This window comes from Ambystoma mexicanum, chromosome 12 (genome assembly GCF_040938575.1).
Source record: "Ambystoma mexicanum isolate Mex_15411 chromosome 12, UKY_AmexF1_1, whole genome shotgun sequence".
Classification (NCBI taxonomy): Eukaryota; Metazoa; Chordata; class Amphibia; order Caudata; family Ambystomatidae; genus Ambystoma; species Ambystoma mexicanum.
The window spans coordinates 447,823,162-447,839,173 of record NC_090936.1 but is presented as its reverse complement, the minus strand read 5'-3'; the positions used below and the strand labels follow the sequence as shown (position 1 = coordinate 447,839,173).

The 16,012-nt window shown below is 45.1% G+C and overlaps 1 protein-coding gene across 2 annotated transcripts in view; it reads right to left on the bottom strand.

Moving 5' to 3' along the window:
- Nucleotides 1-16,012, bottom strand: part of CECR2 (CECR2 histone acetyl-lysine reader) — a 513,194-nt gene that overhangs the window by 184,855 nt on the left and 312,327 nt on the right. For both annotated transcript variants that reach the window (XM_069628656.1, XM_069628657.1), the window contains exons 6-7: nucleotides 15,776-15,834; nucleotides 15,356-15,534 (exon numbers count right to left, since the gene is read on the bottom strand). In XM_069628656.1, the coding sequence (XP_069484757.1) occupies nucleotides 15,356-15,534; nucleotides 15,776-15,834 (238 nt within the window). The remainder of the gene's footprint in view (nucleotides 1-15,355; nucleotides 15,535-15,775; nucleotides 15,835-16,012) is intronic.

Genomic DNA, 16,012 nt, shown 5'->3' with positions numbered 1-16,012 from the left:
ATTGACACAGGAACAAAATGGAAGGCAAAGGCCTGGTGCTTATTTTTCTGGCACCTTGGATAGTGTGGCTGCAGCCCTTCCCCCATGTATGCGATCAGTTGCTGCAGCAGCGGTAGCTCTTAAGCAAAGCGCTGGTTTAGTGTTGGGAACTGCCGCCATTGTAAAAGTTCCCCATGCTGTGGACGTATTGCTCAATAGAACTCAGACTCAGCACCTCACAGCTGCCCGCTTAACGCAATATGAACTGACATTGTTTGCACCAAATGTAACTATCATGAGATGTAATACTTTGAACCCGGCTTCCCTTTTGCCCTTGCCGAGTGGGAAGGGGGGATCAAGACATGCATGATTGCCTTATACGCACTGATGAACAGACCCGAGGTAGGGTCGATCTGAGTGACCTTCCCCTAGAGGGAGGTGATGGGATTCTATTTTGTGATGGCTCATGTTACAAACTGGAAAGTGGAGAGACAGTGGCTGGGTACGCAATAACAACTGAAAGAAATTGTCCATATGGAACGCATACCCGAGTTATCAGCGCAAGCTGCAGAATTAAGGGCATTAACAAAGGCTCTGGAATTAAGTAAAGATTTAGCTGTGACCATCTATAGATGTGGAAAGAGTGAGGGTTTCTTACCTCGCATGGAACAAAAATAAAACATGGTAATTTGATAAACTATTAGCGGCATTGGCTGAACCCGCCCAGGTGGCTATAGTGAAAAGCTCCGCCCATAAAAAGGTGGTAGATTTTGTAGGGCAGGTGAACGATTTAGCAGACCAGGTGGCTAAATATGCTGCAGAACACTGTAAATTGCCCGTTCCAGAGTGTAACATGCTGCAAAGGAATGTGGAAGGGAAAGGGGATGAGGGCGGTTTGGAAAAGGGCCCTGAGGAGATAGTAAAGGACATTCAAAAGGAAGCGGCAGATTGCGAAATTAAAGTTTGGACTAAAGACAGTAACAATGGACAAGCTCCTAAAGGGGTGTGGCTGGACAAAATCAAAATGAGGTGGTTGCTCCCTGACAGTTATTTACCCATGGTACTCGATATGGGACATGGGAATGCCCATGTTAATGCAGGTGCAATGGAGGACATTCTGAGCAAAGTATGGAAAAACTGGAAAATTGGATCCTATTGCAGGAGATGGGCAGCACAGTGTACTGTCTGCCTCCAGCATAATGTGGGCAAATCTGTGAAAGTACCAGCAGGTCATAGCAGACTTCCTACGCAGCCATTTGAGGTGGTGTATATGGACTTCATACAAATGGAACCAGTTGCTAAATTAAAATATTGTCTTGTTATGAGGTGTGGGTTCTCTGGTTGGACGGATGCTTACCCCCTAAGAGACAACACTGCTATTTCTACAGCTAAATGCATCCTGAAATACTGGGTGCCCCAGTACACAGTGCCCAGCTTTCTGTATTCCGACAACGGAGTACACTTTACAGGTCAAGTTGTGAAGTATGTATGTACTGCCTTGGGCATCGATCAGCAATTCCATTCCATCTATCATCCCAAGAGTGCTGGGATTATTGAACGATCGAATGCCGTAGTGAAAAACAAACTGGCAAAAATATGTGCCTCTACAAACCTGAAGTGGCCAGATGCCCTTCCCTTGGCATTGTTGAGTATGCGGACCACTCCAAAGGGGACGCACAAATTGTCCCCTTTTGAAATTGTAATGGGCCGCCCTCCAAGTGCATGGTCCATCCCAAAGCCAAGAGTTATTGGTAATATTGAACAACCACTGTTGAGGGATTATTGTGCTGAGCTCACGCATAAACTGTCTATTATCCATCAACAGGTGAAAGACGCAGCCCCATCAGCTTTGGAAGGAGAAGGCCATGCCATCAAACCAGGGGACTACGTCCTCGTGAAGAGTTTTGATCGCACCAATTGCCTGCAGGCCCGCTGGAAGGGGCCATTTTTGGTCCTACTGGCGACGCAAACTGCTGTGAAGGTTGCTGGCCACAAAATGTGGATCCATGCCAACCATCTTAAAAAGGCACCACCTCAGCTAGTCCATCCCCCGACCAAGGACACAGACCACTTCGCAGCCGAACCTACGGAGGACACTCCCAGGTATCACCTACGCCCTAGGAAGCAACATTGATTGCCTATGTTTGAACTCCGACATCTGGCTGAGAAAGGACTTGGTAAAGGGTCGCAACAAACAAAGGACAACCGAGACACAGATGAAGTGGCCTCAGCAGCCCCTCCTGGGTATGAAGTAGCCCCACCGAGACACAGAAACGGCCTCAGCGTCCCCTCAAGGGTAGGAAGTAGCCTCAACGAGACGTGTCAAGGTAAGGTGCCAGAAGCGGTGACTGCAGGACTGGTTATACTGTGCAACCCTTGCGATCTAGCGCATAAACGGACGGCACCGTTAGGGTAATTGTTAGGGACTTTCTGAACATTTTTGTGTAAATATATAATATATATATAACGTGTGACATTTAACGGCCAAGTTCCGGAACTCAGCCATTTGGGATTAGCCCTGTGCGAGGGAACAAAACAGGTTGTTACAATGAATGACGAGGACGCAGGGCAGAGGCGTCCACGAGTTGACAGATATGCATGCACCCCAAAGGAAAAGCTCTTCTTATCCCTGGTCTGTATTGTTATAACAGTAAGGTCCGCAATATTCCTCTGGTACCTTGAGCACCATGATATTTATGCTGCCCATAATTTGCTGCCTCCCACGCCTCAGCCTCCAACACCAGAACTAGTAACTATTCCCCATATAGATCAGGAGTATCGGAAAAAGCACCCTAGGAATAGCATCCTCACATGGATGAATGAAACAAACCAGATACTAAATAAAACCAACTGTTACATATGTACATATGTTCCCCATAGCCATGAAAGCGGACCCGAATGGTACGCGACTCCTGCTACAAGTGATACATGCGTGCCTTGGCGAGATTATCTTTTGCGTGCCTCCCGAAACTATACCGAAAATGTGACACTCACATTTGTGAATAGGAAAAATGAGGCAAGCACTCAGACTAGAATACAGGGAGGAATTTATATTCCTCTAACACCCAATGTAACTAGATATCTTAATAGATCCATTTCCTGCCCATCTAAAGAAATAGAAATGATTCCTCTAACCGACTATATGAGAGACAACAAAGCAGTAATACCACACCCAATCCCTGTACAAAATATAGTTCGTAGGGCCCCCTTTTGCTACCAGCGAAACAAGACACATGCTCAGGCTGTTTTCATGGGTAGACCCAACTGCCAGAATATAGTAGATTTGAATAGTATATCCGCACCCTTTAGTCCTCCTAAGGGGGCAATGTTTATTTGCGGGGAGGAAGCATACCTCTGGTTACCCCGCTATTGGAAAGGTAGATGTACCGTTGGATACGTAATGTTGGGTTTGCATTACAAATCTGTGGAGGAAGTGAACTTAAAACCCAAGGCAAAGAATAAAAATGGGTACACGGGATTACCAGCGAAGGAAAAGGTGTTATTAGTAAAGAAGACACCACTTGGGATGAATTCTTTGATTTCCTAAAGGGCATAGTGATGCCCATGGGAATAGTTATGAATTCCAGAAGCATTAGGCACTTGGCTAGATTAGTAGAAAAGGAACTAAATGTGACCTGTGACATACTGGCAAACCTAACTAAAGAAGTACAAGCAGTCCGGATGGTCGCATTACAAAACCGACTAGTATTAGACACAATGCTGGCAGAAGTAGGAGAGGCTTGTAAAATAATTGGCACTTCTTGCTGCACTTTTATACCTGATTATAGCACTGATATCTTTAAAGGGATCGATGAAATGCATAAAATGGCAGCTCAAATACATTCTGAATTTGGGCCTGGGGATGGGACATCCTGGTTCTGGGATCTATTACGGAGCTGGGGATGGAAACTCTTCACCCCTCTTCTTGTCATAGGAGGATTAATAGCTGCTTGCTGCTGTTGCATTCAGTGCTTTCCCTTATGTATGTCCGTCATAGGAGATTGCTGCAGGAAAATGATGGGAGTACTGGCACCCAAACCCACTAATGCCATGGCCACTAACGAGATGATAAAGTTAGGAGGCAATTGAGGGGTTACAGAAGATTGATGTGTCGGACAACGACAATGAAAGAATGAATGAATACAAACTAAACCATGTGTATTACTGATAAAGTCTTGCTGACGCAAAAGGGTCGTTTGTAAATACCAAATTCATGTAATTGCCATGTTTCTTTGCCTCAGCAAGACTTAAACCCATTGCCCATGTTATAGCATTATGTCCATGTTAAACCAACTGCTTTTGTGTCCGCACACGAGGCCCAGGGTTTTCGCCTGGAACAGATATTACTCACAGGTTTAGGAATGTTCCCTCTGTTCTCCTTTCCTGTAAAGGCTACATAAATAATGTCTGTTAAAACTCTTGCACTTCCCGTCCTGTCTAAAGCTGCCGTGCGAGTCAGCATGCATTCATTGACCCTGGGGTCTCCTCTATGAATGATGATTGCTAGCATCCGCACTCTTTCCCGAAACATAAGCATAAAGCGTATCTATATTCGGAGTTATTCTCTGGGATATGTGGGAAGGGGAACTTGTGTCAGAGCTTGTGTGTCATTCTGTAAAAGATATGTCCTGCTATTGTCCAGCAGCCCATGAATGGATATTATTATCACTACCGCGGCAAGATGTGTAGTTTGCAAATTCCCCACTGTGTCAAATGTGATTAATTAGCTTGTTTTTACGACCACGCATGTTAAAGATTACACGTGCATCCTGAAGGATATTTTGACTTGCTTAGATAAGCTATATGAGTAATGACCATTTGCAAATGTTAGGCCTCTGTAAAATGTCACCGCAAGGGCTGGAATAACAGCCAAAAGTGTTTTGGAAGGAAACTGTATGTCAGGAAGTGACTGGGCTTCGCGCCAGTCATAAGACTCAATGTAAACGTTTTCCTATAAAAAGCCTGCTCACTGTAATGTTAGTAGCTCACTCTAGATAGCATCCCTATGGTGTATCTTGCAGTCAGCCCTTCCGCGGACGTTTTGCATTGCAATAAATGATTGTTGAACTCACTTACTAGTGTGTTTATTGATGGAGACCTCCGCCTGGTGAATTTTAGCATTGACTTGCATATCATCAAGTTCATACCAGTTTCAACAGTTCTATGCATGCCAGTCTTGCTGCAGTAAGGGCACATGCTCCCGTTACCTTCATTCCCCTTGAATATTAGAATTCCCTTTATATTGGCAATTCTGATGCCAGGCCACAAGGGAATGCCATTGTTGCTCCTCGAAAAAATGCACGATGATGCCAGTATGGTTATGTTTCTTACTGGGGTCACACTGGCATGGCATTTCTGAACAGCCATCACATTTGTCTGGGGTAATGTAGGCGCATCTACACTGCCCTACGTAATGGTGATGCCAGCTTTAAAAAAAGCCATGCCCCTGATAGACACACCGTCAATAAACCTCTGCACTGCCTCCAGAACTGTCACATCACATTACCCCAGAATACTGCTAGTCTCATTGCTCAAATATTTCACCTGTACAATGTCCTGAGCCCTCTAATAGCCCAGGACACATACATTCCCACACACAGCTGCTATGTGACTTTCCACTGTCCAACCATTTGACCCATGCCACTGCCCTTCGAACATGCTTGTTGACCCTGACCTGCTCCATGACACACTGCACCCAGAACTGCCCAATTGCCATTGGATATGCCCCAAATGCTCCCCAATTTGCCACGTTATTGCCATTACCCCAAAACTGCACCATTGTATCTTCATTTGACCCAAGTCACTCCCTTGGCACCCAGAATTACCTCTGCTTCTCAGGGTCTGGCATATAGAAAAAGGAAGCTAGGAGAGCGATGTCAATCACCTCTTATTTTCTGGCGGCCCCCATCGCCCCCAAGACCCTGAGGCAGTTCATGATCTCGGCCCCGGCACACAAAGTTCTGTAAAGCTATGCACTCAAGTAAATGGCACTACAGGCTCCAAAATGTGGCTGGTAAGAGGTTATGCTACGACACTGGAGCAAATGCTCCCTGAAGGTGGACGTGGGAAGCGCCCTTACGTTTCCCACTCTGCCACCCCATAACGGGTGGTGGGATACTTATAGGTTGAAAGTCCTTACTGTGCCCTGACAGGCTGGTTCAGTGACTCCGCTTATCCCCAGTTAATCCTAATCTAAGGCCTCATTGATGGGCTATTCTCAGTTGTGCTCCCTGGAGTCCGTAAGACACTCAGGCAGGGGTACCCCAAAGAGGCACGCCGCCTTCCTTAACTGGGAAACACTGCTCGCCAGGCATGTTGGTGCTCTGGCCATTTTACCTTTTTCTGGGGTCAAAGTCCCACATAGCTGCTTAAACAGATTACTGGTTGCCAACGTGGGCAAAATAAACTCCCAATGATGCACATTTCAGTGAATAAAACAAGAATTGATGTCAGGTTTGCATCAAATTATGTGTTACACTCCACAGTTCGTTATATATTTTCTGGGCATATTCCACTAGTAACATTTCCAAAACACACTGAAATACCTTGTATTAATAGGTATTGCGAGGGGATCTCCCTAAACTACACTGCACTGCTACTGTCCCAGCTGCAAGTTCAGTTTCGCTTGACCAACCACTTGTAAGAGAATATCTGTAATTTCTTCCATCCGAAATGAATCCAGCAGAGCAGAACCGGAATTTGTCATTCCTGGATTACCATTTCCTTGTTCAGCAATTGGCCGCCCTGTGAAGGCCCAAGAAAACGAGACTGAAAAAGTTACAAGGAGGGACTGAGTGAAACAGAGGCCCACTGTTTGGCAAGATTGTATGCAGTACCCTTTGGGTGCACTACAACCAACCTCCTGGCAATAGGAACCCAATCTTTGGTATAAGTCTGTACCACACAGGTTGGTAGCGTGTTGAGCAGCCAGGCTTCTTTTTTTTTAAAACAGTTTTTTATTGGTTTCAATACAAACAACATACATCAAACCAACACATCTTAATCATATGCATAAAATCACTTTTTTAAATGTTCTACAGCCCCCCCCCCCCCTCCCATTGCCTGCTCAATACTACCCTTTACTTAAGCCGCTTTTACGGGCACCTCTGTAATGTCATCTTGTGACGAGTCTCCGTCCTCTGAATTATCCACCCTACTTTCAAACAGACACCACCAAATGTCTCCATTTTACCAGTGTAAGTGCCTCATCTTCCTCTCCTCTATTTGAGGCTTCCTGCCATACAACTGTTTCGGCATTAGCCCATTTCCAGAGATCCTGCCACCATGCCTCCGCAGTCTGTCTCTTCTTCGCTTTCCAACTCATAGCAATCTTGCGCTTAGTCAATATATACGCCAGATCTTTAAGTTTACTCACACGCTTAAGGTTACATGGTCTAGGGAACCCCCAGAGCATCCCCGCCCACAGGGAGTCTACATCAAGTATTGCCTCTTTCTCAGCTAGAGGTGCGCCACCTCTTTCCAAAATCTTCTGACTTCAGGGCACACCCAAAACATATGTGCCATCCCAGCGGTCACCTCTCCACATTTTGGGCATGACTGTGGCCCTGCATCTTTGAACCCAGCAATCTTCTCGGGGGGTCATATACGCTCTGTAAGTTAAACAACTGAATTTGTTGCAGCCTTACATTTATACAGACTTTCTTTTGATATCCTTGCACTCTATGCCACAACCCATCTCCCATCAGCTCTCCCCCTTCTTCCCAATCCCGTCTTACTTTAGTCACCTCCTTCCCAACTCTAGTCATCAGCAACTCGTATATCCGAGAGACCTCATGCCCACCCTCAGATACATCACAGAATGTTTCCACCACAGTGTCAGGCTGCTGCGCCAAGACTGTATCTGTCCATTTACCCTGGACTATCTTCATTAATCTGGCGTACGAAATGTATTGCCCCTGGTGCAGTCCCGTATCCCTTACCAATTCCTCAAATTGTACCATTGCACCTTCTTGCCATATATCCCCTAGTGTTGCTATGCCAACAGTTTCCCAATGCGTCCTAAGTATCGCACGCATCCGTCGGTCAATCCCGTCTAAAGCCACCAATGGCGTTTGTGGGGAGCACGGCTCTGGATCGCTTAGTAGCTGGCAGGTTCTCCTCCATACTTTTTTCCCCACATCAAACAATCTCAACCTTCCTTTCCACTCTCCAGTTGGTAACCACATCAATTCTTTCAAAATAATGAGGGGCACAATCTGCTCCAAGCAACCTGGACTCGGATGTGGAATCATCCGGCAACCATCGAGCCACATATTGGTGTTGGCTGGCCAAGAAATACACTTAAAAATTAGGAAACCTGACTCCCCCCAGCTCATATGGTTCTGCAGTTTCCACAGCGCAATCCTATTTCTGCTATTGCGCCATACAAACTCCCTACACATGCTCTGTATATTCACAAAGAAGCGTCTCGGTATCAGGAATGGAATATTAGCAAAATAATGCAACAACCTAGGTAGCACAACCATTTTCACCAATGCTACTCTCCCCATCATAGTCAGTGGAAGCTTAGCCCAAAATATCATACTGTTGTTAATGTTAGCCACTGCCTGAATCGTATTCCGTTCATATTCGACCCCAACCTTGTGGTAAATATCAATTCCCAAGTATCTAAACGTTTCGGTCGCCCACCTGACCTCTAGCACAGGGAGTCCGTTTACTTGCATCCCCACGTACCTACCCAGAGGGAATATGCTAGACTTCCCTGGGTTGACAGTGATGCCAGACAACTTTGCATACTGTCCCATAAATTCCAGAATGTACTGCAGGTTCTCTCCAGGGTATTGCAAGTATAGCAACATATCATCTGCATACATCGAGACTAGGTGCGCCCGCCCCCTAACCCCTTTGGTACCAATTCCAACCTCACCATACTGCGGTCTCAAATACGTGTTGAGCAGCCAGGCTTATCTCAAGAGGGGTCAATGTGAGCTGTAGGGGAGTTAGAGATTCACAGTGACAAGTATTCAAATAAACACTTACACACAAGGTTTCTTGAATAAACAATTAATTTATTTATCAGTCAGTTAGAGTAAGCCTTCTTCAGAAGGGAATATACAACACACATACTCCAAAAGTACACACTCTTAGTTGTCTAAATCAGCAAATACCCATTTGGGATGTCACACAGGCACTATCTACACCCTCGGCTTACTTCAATAGATAGGGTGCTGTTGGCATGAATATATCACTGTTGCATTTAGAATATTCTGGAGAGTAGTGTTAAAGAGAAGGGAGTTCTGAATAAAGCAAGTATTCACACAGTTATCCTTAAGTAGGTAAGTACTTTCAAAGCAACCCCCCCAATGCAAAATCAGTTAACCCTTTCCGGGTAGGAAGGCAAAACACATTAGCAGAAGAGAGAAGAGTCATTCAGGGAGCCTAGGCCAGCCAATGTTAAGTTAGCAAAAGTCAAGGTGAACTGAAGCACTTCTTGCAGGTAAGTAGAAAGTATTTTCCAATGTTTAAAAAGACTTGGTAGAATAGAAGAAATCAAAGTAGGGCCACAAGCTGATTAGGCGTGTGAGGTAATGAAGCTGGTAGCAACTCTACAAGTGCAACCAAGCAAGTCTCCAACAAGGACAAGTGTCTACACAACAAGAGGTAAGTTCTTAGAGTTCACAGTACCTTTAGGTTGGAGAAAAAGTGCAGTAGAGGACTTCTGTTCCTATGCAGCTCTTGCTGTTCCTGGGCCTCAGTCGTGGGGGGACTAGAGGGAGGACTTCTGGGGACTCCTGCACTGCAATGGGACAGGAACACCGCTCGCAACAGGCAATCTTCAAACAAGTGGCACTCAGCTGTTTAAGCTCCTCGCGACTACCGCAAATAGCAACACTGCGGTTCCAGGCTGTTGAGATGGGCTTTCCTTGCATCTGGGGTCCCACACTCTGTTGAGGGGGCTCAGGCAGTCCTGCTTCCTGAGAGTCCGGAGGATCTTCCTAGAGCTCTTGGCCAGCTTAAAAGCAACGCACACGAACTGGTGTTCCTCTGCCTGGCTATTCGGTTTCCTGCAGAAACTGTGGAAATTCAACCAGCTCCAAGAGGATGTCGAAGTGGCTTACTTTGGAGTTCATTGGTCCAACCAACTCAAAAAGGTAGAAGTCGTCCTTTTATGCATCTTGCTCCCATTCATTCCAGCCTAGCTGTCAGTCACCCAGCTGGGTGGCTGTCCTTGCTGGACAGTCAGCTGGCCAATCACCACAGAGTGCATTTAGGCCTCCTAAGAGACCAAGCACAGGGAGTTTGGGCACCTCCCTCACTTCCTGCCCCCACCAGACACCCTGGAGCCAGAGGCGGGCTTCACTCGTGAATCCCGCCAAAGGCTAAGTGAACAAAGGGACAAAACCTGGTTTGGCGCGCAGAGTTAATCTCAAGAAGGACCTTTCCACAAAAAAAAAAAATGGCGAAAAAAGATGACCGGGGCCATTTTAACAAAAATGGCACCCTTGGGTGCTTTACTGCAGCTGCGAACGCAGCACACGCGGTAAAGGCACACCACAGTAGTTCAAAGGGAACCACTGCTACCAGCCATTCAGTGAGGAAAGGGTAACAAAAATGTTACATGAGAAGCTACACAAAGGGGATACTAACCCCTCCAGCATCCTATTGTAAGATAGTGTGCGCTGGGTCTAGAGAGTTACAAATGAAAGTAAAGTCAATTTCACTTTACTGTTCTGGGAAACCGTAGTTTATCCCAGAGAAGGTATTTAAAGCTTTGGGAAATCTGAAAGTCTTCCCTGTGTCACTGCACTGAAGGTGCTGTGTGACACAATGTAAAAGATGCCGATGGAGTTTGTCAGACTCCACAACCAAAAGAAACAGTATAAAATCACATTAAAATACATGCGAGAGTGGGGAAAAAGGGTCTCACTCTCTGCAGGTTAAAAAAATCAAGCCCTCAAAATCCAGCAAAATTGCTGGGGGTCTCTAAGGTGGAGGGAATTAGCACATTTCTGAGAATTCTCCCTAACACCCGCATTCCTCTGGAGGGTGTGCAGGGATTTCCACCAGGTTTATACAATCCTCACTTGCAGTTTTTGCAGAGCAGTCTTGGCTCACTCCTATGAGGGGAAGGAGCTAGGGTAAAGATACAAACCCCACACAAAATAAATGATGCTCAGGCCTGATGTACTGAAAAATATATACTCCATTATAAAAGTTTGTGCAGAAAGGTTCAATTTACAATCACCGATTATAGAGCTAAAAACAGTAAAGGTGTCCAAAAGACGCACCACTTGCACTTTTTTAAAAACATATCTCCATGTTGCAGTATTGCTACAACAGAATGGATTTTGTTACGTTTAAATTAGGAGAGACAAATGTTTGAACAGAACATCTCAAAAATATAAGGCACCCAATTGAAATTCAAGTCACTGTTCAAAAGTGTTGAACTGAACCAGTGGTGACCAATGTCCAATTGTTCTTATTACCTACAGGGAGTGTTAAGAGTTGGGAACATCTCTCCATAGGATTTAATGGCACAAAGTAAATATTCAAAGTTGTGGTTGTGTCACAACTGTTTAGTAATTGCATGTCTCCGAGCTGAAGATGAAGTCAGCCACTGAACTGGAGAGTCAAGAGGACCCCACAGATTAGTCTCAAACTGAGGCTTCACCACAAAAAGCAAGAGGGCCGGTAAAGAGACACCAGCCCTATGGGAGGACTTGTGTGCTCACAGGGATGGAAGCAGGCCAGAGTAGCCAAACTTCAGAAGAACTGACTCGACAGAGGTCCAAGGACCTCGGGCGGGCTGACGGGATGCGGCGCAGGCCGGGGGCTCATTGAGGAGTCACTTTTGGCATAGGCTAGGGTTGGCTCCAGTCCCTGGTTGTGAACTCGCAGCACCAGACAAAGGCAGGGCCAGCATAACAGTATCCAAGATTAACTTTTTCAGGCAACCCTCGGCAGAGAACGGCTTAGCATATGCAGCGGCAGAAGAATAGTCATGCAACAGGTCAAGTGCAACTCAGGAAGGGACATAAGCCTCGGCAGCAACAAACAGCTCAGTGCAAGAGGAGAACAGTGCCGCAATACAGGACGTTCCTCAAAGGCTTTGGTGGAACTGGATTTGATGTCCGGGCCACCCAGGCCTGGAATAAACTCCCCACTCATCTGAAGTAGGCCAAGTCCATTGCAGAATTTAAGAAGGGAGTTAAGACCCACCTGTTTAATCTTGACCCTGACAAATCTACCTCATCAATAAATACTTGATGGGCACAACAGCCCTCTTTGCATTGACCATGACCAATTTGCCCATTGTGTTGTTTGTCTGGTCTTGGTTTATTGTATGCTCCGAGGCCTATGGGCGATTTAGCGCCTGAGAAAAATGTAATCAAATCGAAGGAGGCAGCTCGATGAGGGAGCAGCATGGAACACCAGCTCGGGTCCAGCATAGCAGGAGCCCCTTCTTGGGATGAGCAGCATTTATATCCAGGCTATTTAGGGGAGCAGCAACAGGCCATGGAGGACTGAGCGAACTGACTAAGTGAGTGAATAACCGTTTCACCTCATCAAAGAGAAAAAGCAGCAGCAACAAAGTTTTTAGATGTAGTTCCCAGCATCCGTCACAGTCCTCTCAGCTTCCTCAGATTGCAAGACCAGGGCTGAGGAAAGGCTCTGGATTACCCCCAGCCCTCTGATCAACAAGAATGCAACATTCAATTTTTTGGCAGCCATCCAGTACTGGATGTCAAGCCAAACACCATTTGGGAAATCCCTCATGTAGGTGCATGGGTTAGAGTGTTTTGCCCACGAGGCAAGGGTGTTGCTAGGTCTGGGAAAGATCTGGGGCTATGCTAGTGGCAGGGCTGACAGGACTATGGGCTAGCTAGCCTTTTGGTTGTAACCCCCGAGATTCTATCCAGGGCTACAACCAAAAGACCCGGGACTATATCCCCCTAAGCCTTCCCCTAGCAAGGCCTCTGCTGCGAGGGCTTGGGTAGAGCCTGTGAAAGGCAATGAGCAACCAATCACTGCAGCTACAAATATGAAGGTTACCAACAACGTGTAAGAGTTTGATTTATTATTTCTAGAGCGCACCAAACCCTGAGGTATCTGGGCGCATTAGGACACAATTACAATTTTTGTTACGGACATACACAGCATAATTTGAAGAATATATACAATATATACACAGACACATAGAAAGGGCCTCTTGGCAATTGTTACATACATAGGCATATAATAGAAGAGCATGTGCCGTTGCTCTTGTAGAGGCAATGTGGTATACAGCTCATAGATCTCAATTAGTTCTTACTGATAAGCCAAGAAATGGCGCTTCTCCTAAAGTTAGTGAATGTCGGGGTTGTCTTGATGGAAGGTGGCAGGGTATTCTACAATTGGGCCACCAATGAGTGGCAGAGCTTAAAAATGATGTAGCTATTTTGGGTACTAGGCAGACAAAGGAGACTACAACATGGTCAAAAAGATGGCTCAGAGTCACCATTGAACAGAAATAACACTGCTACTGCCGCCAGAATGTGTCATACACTACCTGGGTGAGGGAACTCAGCCAGGAACATGAAATGGGGTGGTAAAAAAAAAAAAGAAAAAAGGTATAGCTGGTCCTTGTGGCTATAGTGACTACCAGGGCTTCCCAGACAAACAAGCTTTAGAGTGCTAAGGGAGGTTTAAAGGTTCCCCACGTACTGAAAGAAAAACTCAGAATATACAGAGTCAGGAACAATGAAAGCCAAGCAATAGAGTTAATCTAGAAGATCATAAAGCGAATACCTGTGTAGCATTCGATTACAGAAAATAAGTCCAACTGCCACCTCCAAAGTCTTGTTCTAATCCAGTATGCAGACTGAAAAGAAACTATACAGTTCTGTCAACCCAATATAATAGAATCCCCCTCCAAAGACTCCAAATTCACACCGTGAATAGACTTACCGTCTCCAGCACGGGTGCAAAAACGCTAAGCGTTCGCGTGCGAGGAAATCAAGGCGACCACTATTCAGCAGATATTTAAAGTAGCGTCGTGGTGGTGGGACTTCTTCTGTAATCGAGTCCTACACAGCTATTGGTTTTGTTATGATGTTCTAGATTAACTGTTACTTGCTTTTTGTTGTTCCTGACTGTGTATATGTGTTGGCTTATCTATAGGACGCACTGCTTCCGAGTCAGTGATAGCCAAGTTGTGTTATTTTGGCATGTATTGTTTTTCATTGGATCACTTGTACTTAATTCACGGTTTCTCTATAAACCATTGTGGCCATTAGTGACACGGTGGTGCTTAAAGCTGGTCACTGTTCTCATCTGTTTTTTTCATACTTTTTATGGCATAACTTATCTCCCGCTATACTGCTCGTGTTATTGTCCCTTTGGCATTTATTCTTCACATGGACATTTGTGCCGTCTGTTGCGTTGGGAACCCTCATGGATATTTCAGTTACTATGGATTAATATGTCCTTTAAGGAATCTGAAAATGTAGTTTTGAATGAATTACTTTATACTTGTTGTTTCACAGATCTCTTTTGGAATTGTTGCTCTTGAAAGTTTACCTCGAAACAAGTCAAGCTTTTTTATTTTCAAAATTAAACATTGTGACCATTTAATTTTCATGTTTTGCTGAACTAATTTTGTCAACTATTGACTGTTTTCACAGTACATTGGTGTGCGAGCGACAGGAGTGTCCATACTTAGGACACTTCATCATTTTTGTTAAGATTCGATTTCCAGCCTTGCTGCCAGGGTTGTATATTCTCTGTTGCATCCTATATTTCCTTAGGAATGTAACGCTTGGTTTATTTATATCAAGACATGGTGTGCACTAATGTGACTTTTGTTAAGTCTTCCAACAGGCCTGAGCCAACTAACTGAATGGCACACTGGTTACTTTTGAGGGGGACATCCTACATGTGCAACAAAGCCAATGGAAGTCTAGGCTTTTTTGAAGGTTTTGAATCTTTTACACTTTCAGTACTTGAATACGACGTGTGAACAGCTGAATATAAGGACTTTGTGTTGGAGGACAGGGCCCCTCTCTGAAATGAAGACACACATCAGTTTTGTATTGCGCCTCTTGACCTTTTTCTTGGGAATGCAATATGGGTGTGTTTAACTAGACCCAGGGATCACTCTATAGGTCTTTTTCTAAGTTTTAGATTTAACATTATTGTAAGATCTGCAGTTTTGGCTAGGTCAGGCTGTGGAGAGCATATGCCCTAGTCATGCCCATCCAAAATTACCATGAGCAAACACGGCAAAACTTTATAAGTTGCAATGTCCATAGCCGAAAAAAGGTTTCTGGCAATCATCTGGAAGAAAAGAAAAAATGCACCCCGCCACAATCTTTATAAACCAAAGCAGGTGGAATTTCACACATTGCACACAAGATGGTGGAACAAAGTAACTCACCTTTTGCGCAATCATATTACAGATCTCAGGCAGGAAGTCCTCATTGAGAAGCTTGTACAGTTGCCGCTCTTTCAGGGAGGTTTTTTCCCGGAAGCCCTCTGTAACTTTCCTCCACTCCTCCTCTGTCTGACAGAGCAGGGACCATGCCCCCTTGCCTGGCTCTGGGCTTGGAAGTGGGCCTGAAAACAATATATTACATTAAGATGTTTGTACAGTTAGGCACAGTACTCGATGTGTGCATTTCCCTGCACTCCACACACTTTCCCCCAGGACATAATGACATGGTAATCTAGTAAAACATGTCACAATGTGCATAAAATGGATATTCTACAATATTTCTGGTTGCCTACATGGTGCAGGGTTTGGAGGAGAAAAATGAGTTCTTCCATTGCATAATCAATGTTCACGCTCATTTCTCACCATTGCTTTGCGGTGGCACAGGAAGCAGTCCTGGAGTAGATGTCTCTTCCTCCTTTACACTGAAAAAATCAAAACATGTTTGTAGTAAACAAACGTTGATAAAGATAGATATATTATTTTACAATATGGGATGTTCGCATCAGCATAGAAGCGCAAATATGAGCAACCACACATCCACCATGAGAAGTGAGCATGTAGTCCCCTCCAGAGTAAACATTAGAAGGGTCAGTGCCGACA